General features: G+C 37.9%; 1 protein-coding gene across 6 annotated transcripts in view; it reads left to right on the plus strand.

The window, feature by feature from the left end:
* The window catches only part of CNBT1 (cyclic nucleotide-binding transporter 1), a 275486-nt gene extending 269815 nt beyond the window's left edge, over positions 1-5671 (plus strand). For all 6 annotated transcript variants that reach the window (XM_089831706.1, XM_089831711.1, XM_089831708.1 and 3 more), the window contains 2 exons: positions 4855-5017; positions 5120-5671. In XM_089831706.1, coding sequence (XP_089687832.1) covers positions 4855-5017; positions 5120-5234 — 278 coding nt within the window. In that variant the 3' untranslated portion in view covers positions 5235-5671. The remainder of the gene's footprint in view (positions 1-4854; positions 5018-5119) is intronic.
* Positions 5672-6000: the final 329 nt, after the last annotated feature.

Consider the following 6000-nt stretch of genomic DNA (forward strand, 5'->3'; position numbering starts at 1 on the left):
AGAGCCGAGCCAATCCATGCCCAACACTACGTCATGAGAACCAAGGGGAATAACTCGAAGGTCTACTGAAGTAATGAAAACTCCTACGTTCAAGTCGCACTGCTGCACTAGAGAATCTATGGGAATCTTAGCTCTTGAAGCTAGTTCCACCTACCAACCTATGTCTTGCTTAACCACCTCAAGCTTACACTTTAGAACTATAGAAGGTGATATGAAGGAATCAGTAGCACCTGAATCGAATAAGATGGGAAGGGGTGTACCTCCAATCGCTCTTGTAGTCTCAACTACGGTACCCTGGTGCTCTGCCTGGCAGTGATCTACCATTGCAAAAACTCTATGTGATCTCCCAATGTCACCAATTGTAGGCTCAAATGTTGTTGGCCTCGGTCCCGAATAGTGAGATGTACATTGCGAGCAATTGGCTACAATATGCCCAAACTGTCCATGAGAGAAACACCCTATACCTCTGCCAGAACCTCTCCTTGCTAGAGGTGCACTAGATTGTTGATGACTGTATCTACTAGCAAAGGAGTGGTTACTTTGCGCAGGCTAATTATTCTGATTTTGCCTATTGTGCTGCGAGTTTCAGAAGTTACGAGAATTGAAACCACTGCCACCACTTTGTGCTGGAGGATAAGATCCCTTATGCTGCTGTTGTTGTTGTTGTTGCTGTTGTTGACCCTGGTTGCCTTTGGAGTAAGGAGGCTTCCTATTACTGCTTGAGCCATGGTTTTTTGTGCCCTTGGACCCTAATGCTACTGGTGCCCCCACAAAACCACCATGTCCCAAAGTGATGTTCTGCTCAACAAGAATAGCCTAATGTACTGCATCCTTCAGAGTTTTAGGATGGAATACCTTTACAACCCCAATGAAATGGTTATTCAAACCCCGAATGAAGTGTTGTACCATTAATGGTGAATTGTCATTGATCCCTACATAAATCATGAGCTCATAGAATTTTTGCTCATACTCCACAGTCATGGTATACTGCCTTAGATTATGAAACTCATCAGCTCTCTACTGCTGCCACTATTTTGGTAAGAAGTGATCACAAAAGTTTTCAAGAAACAACTCCCAAGTAACAATGTTCATATCCACAGCTAGCTTCTTTTCTTCAATGTTCCACCATGTAGCCGCAAAGACTTCCAAATGTGTGATGGCATAGCTTGCTTTGACATTGGAGTCAAAGTCTTGCATTGTGAAACATCTATCCAAGGTAATCAACCAGTACTCTACAACATATTCAGTACCTTCTCCGGTGAAAGGTTTGATCTTGGACCGCTGTAGGTCACTCATCTGAGCGGCCTTAGCTGACCTCTATTTATGCTCTGCAACATATCCAGTACCTACTCCGATGAAAGGATTGATCTTGGACCGATGTAGGTCCCTCGTCTGAGCGACCTTATCCGACCTCTATCTATCACCATGGGGATCTCCCCAAGGAATCCTGGATCTCCACCTCTCCTCTTTCCCCGCATGATGTGATTCCTCCTGATCAGCACCCTTTAGAGGGGGTAGGCGCTCTAGGATAATCCTCATCATCTATCTCAAATTAACCTCTTCTGAATCAGCCTGATGTTCCCCATTGTGTTCTTCCTTGTTCTCCTCTTGAAGAGGACTCTCGTGACCAATCCTATGCAAGCTGATATCTCTACCTCGCCCACGGCCTCTGCTACAGCCTAAGCTATGGCCTCTCACAATCAATCTAGTCTCGGACACCATCCTACAACATCCAAGAAAGAACAACAAAATGCCAACAAAATCAACAAGGGTGTACTATTGTAAAGCATAATCATAAGAAACATGTTTTGAAAACAAATCAAGATTAACTCCAGTTTTGCCTATTTCTAGGTTTAAGTATTCGAGTTTGAAGTTCAAAATGTTCAAGTTGTAATAGGTACATATAGTTGTTTAAGTTTTGTTTAAGTTATATCCCCAAAGCTCCCAATGTAGAAACTCAAGCTTTGATACCAGATGTAACGCCTTGGCAAGGGACCCAAAAGAAATTAACCTATTAAGTCACTAAGTTTGCCAAACATTTTGATTTTAAAAGATTAAAACAACAAGAAATAACATAGCGGAAGCAATAACTCATATACATACAAACAATACATAAACACATTACATCTCTTAAGGGTTCCATGACGTTGAATCACATACAAGATTTTATTAAGATTAAATCTGATACATAACAAAATCCACAGCATACAATAACCATAAGTACGAATCATATGAAATAATATACAATTACATAAGATGTCACATGGCATAACCCAAATGCATAATCATTCTCTATACAAGTCACAGGGTATGAAATGCTAAAGGAATATACATCATGAATAAATACATCTCATAAGATTTCCAATAATCAAGTACAGTACATCAGAATATGACCAAAGAACATAATCACAAGATCAGAAGAATAGAACAACTGCACAAGTACATCCAGCTGTCGGATCTCAATGGTATAAGAAACACTACCACTTGACCTCGTGGAACCTAAATGGCCCACTCCCACTATGCTGAGGAGATAATCTCAAGTCCCATATGGATAACAAACCAACAGTCATAACATCATCTAGGTCAAGGAAATCCTAATAGCAATCTATCTCAAAGGTACCAAGACACAAGTAACATCTAATCCTAGAGGCAACAAAGACACGTAGGAAACCTACTATGTAAGTGGCAAGTGTTATCGCATAAGCCAACTCTAAGGTTACCCTGGCAGCCTCTCTAGACTCCACCCCCCTAGTGACTCTAGGCATACTAACGAGACAAGGTCGCAACCAAGCAATCAGATCTGAAGCTTTGACTGGAAGTGACTGTGGTGATACACAGACTAGAAGCTTTGACTGTAGATTGTATTGCTGTCTCAAATTCACGAAAGATAGTTAGAATTCCCCTACTTCTAAAAGTCTTTGCACCGTAATGGTAGAGGTTTCTCTTATAGAATAGAATGTAAATCATCTACTTCTGGAAGTCTTTGGGCCCCAACGATAGTGATTTTTCTTATAAATTAAACAAACATGACTTAGAGCCAAATAGATATGCTTTCAATTAGCCTTTGAGTTGGTGTTGGTTTATTGGTATCACCGTTTACAATGTTAAATAGAAGTGTAGTTTGAGGTTTCATTTTGCCCATTACTCGCTCCACGAGTAAGTGGGTTCCTTTCTGAAAGCTAAGAGGAAAGAAATTGGTAACACCCCTTACAAAATCTCTCAACTTCTTGCTTACCTTGAGTTGATCCAAGGAACGGTGAGAAGGGGACTTGGAACGGTGAGAAGAGGGAGCCTTCCCTTTAATGTAGGAGAGACTTTGTCTCACGCGTTGTTGGTCTACCTATTTTGTGACTGGATTTTCACAAAATTGTCGGTTGCAAAATATCCACCTAACAATATGGGTGTGAAGTTTTGAGTAGCAACACATCAAGAAGAAAGTGGAGACAAATAGAGAAATTCATAAAGAAATTTACACAAGCATAGCCTCAAGTTAAAAGTATGTGAGGTCATATGAAATCGTATTGGTTGAGGACAGGGTCTTCCTAGTTGAGGTGTTGACTATAATTTGGTTGCTAAGTTATTTAAGAAGAATAGATAACATAGAGCTATATCAGTGGCCCAAGATGGTAGCAAAAGAGATATTAGACAAAAGGAAAAGCACATGGATGAAACAAAACAAATAAGTGAACAAGTAGGGTATATTAATATAAAAGAGTGCCCAAATTAGAAACAGGAAATAATATAGCATATGCAAAGAAAATTCAAAGAAATCACAGAGGCAAGAAAACCTGGGGAGGAAAAGAGCATGTTATGTCAAGCATTTCAATCTCACATGACCATACACAAGAAAAACTAGAAATAAAATGGAAACCAAAAATATTAATGGCTTAGTTGAGAACTAATTCACATCAAATTAGATGAGAAAGTGGAAGACTGACGATATGTAGAGAAAAGTGGGCAGATAGAAGATATTAGTGCACTCATGGAATGGTGGAGACAGAATGGTGTACATTATAAAGTGTTCACCTTACAAGGACATTTAGATTAGTTACATCGAAATGCTAAACTTGAGCACCTTGAGTAGCCAATTAAGGAAGAAAAGATAACAAAATTTGTTGATTTCTTGATCAAATACACAGTACAAGACCAAGACATGGAATGAAAAGAAATTAGGTAGGTGGGGGTGTCACTGGACTTTTTGTTTGTAAGATTTTCATGCTGATCTGCTATGCTAGTTCTAAGATTAATTACTTAATCTATAAATAATTTTAAATTTTTTTTTCAATAACTAATCTAACAGAATATTTTTCTGCCATTATTATAAAATATCTTTCCACGTAATAAGTTCTTCATTAATTCAACACATTACTATAAATTGTAATAATTCCTTTGATACCCTTCCAGCCAAGTCTACAATTTATGCCTATTATTGTCATTACCTTATCCTAGTAAGTTTTCCGTCCACTCAGATTTACATGAAATAAAAGAAGGGGAGCTGTCAGAAGCCGAGCAAAACTTCAAAACGTACCATATAAGATACAGAATTCTAATGGTTTTTAATTGGGTCCAGTAAAACCTGAACTTTATTTTTGTTAGTACTATTAGAAGTTGGGCTTCGGTGCATGTGTGTCTTTTAAAGAAAATTGGTGAGAGTATTGCCAAATAATTATAAACTACTGAAGGAGCTTAAACCAGATAGTAATTAATTCATCTGTTTCAAAACCTTTACTGTTTAGTACCTGCTAAGCACGTATGAGTCTTCCATTTTCTCTGAGATAATACTTCCGCAGAAAGCAAATTTTGTTAAACTATGGTTAAACTTTGACTGGGATTAACTAGTTTTCTTTGCCGCAGATAACAAGAAGTTCAGAAGAACTGGCCAAAGAGCAATTTCTAGCAGAACAGTCCGCTGTGTAGGCAACGTAGAAGCATTTTCTCTTCAAGCAGCTGATTTGGAAGAGGTGACTAGACTTTTCAGTCGCTTACTACGCAACCCAAAAGTTCAAGGGGCTATAAGGTACTGTTTAAACTTTCATATGCTTTTGGATCTTCATTTTTTATTTTTTAAATAAGTTATTTTTGGGCTGATATATATGTCTCATAATTAACTTTGATGCAGATACGAGTCACCTTATTGGAAGACATGGGCAGCAACATGCATACAAGTTGCCTGGAAATACCGGAAGAAGAGGCTAAACAGAAATTTGATGGGGAACAATAGCATGAATTATTAGTCCTTTTGTTTAAAATCTGGTTGAGAATTTTTGGTTAATTAGATTGCAAAGGGGCAGGAAAATTTGACCTTTGTAATATGACGCTTGTATAAAATCAATTATTCCTAGTATGGGAGGGGAAACATAGTCTATGTATTTTGCTTCTTGTATTAAATTGATTCTTCATTGCAGACTACCATCCCTCTCATACCAAATTTACATGCTGTATTGTTCCAATGAAAATTTATTTCGAAATGTCGGTTTTATCCCTTATGCTTATTAAGGGTGTGGTCTTATGGACAGGATTTCTTAAAAAATCGCAAGCTGTTCATGAGATTTTTTAGGATTATTTTGAAGTGGGAGGTCCCATGAATTTTGTAGTGGAGTTCAAGCTTGAAAGTTTAAGCTTGACAACTTATGGAAGTTGGTGGTTTTATCAATATTTTTTATTTATCAAATTCAATGGAGGTTACTAAACAAAAATTACTAATAAGAACTCAAAATTTTCATATGATTGACAAGTGGCAGGAAAAACATGAACTACTAGGACAATTTTTAGCTGCCCACCTTTTCCAGATGCCCAAATCCGAAGCCCTAGAAAGTAGTTTTTGTTTTTGAAATATAAAGTGACCAAAACAAGGGGGTCGGCCATTACAAACAAAATGCTGGCAACCAACACACTACCAACAAAAACAAACAGGAGACATCACTATAGCAAAGAACTATCCTGACAACCAAGAAATGACCAACTAGCAGAGAATTAACCAAACTAAATTAACAGTTATAC

The sequence above is a fragment of the Cupressus sempervirens genome, chromosome 5, assembly GCF_028749045.1.
Source record: "Cupressus sempervirens isolate cs-2001-9-10 chromosome 5, ASM2874904v1, whole genome shotgun sequence".
Classification (NCBI taxonomy): Eukaryota; Viridiplantae; Streptophyta; class Pinopsida; order Cupressales; family Cupressaceae; genus Cupressus; species Cupressus sempervirens.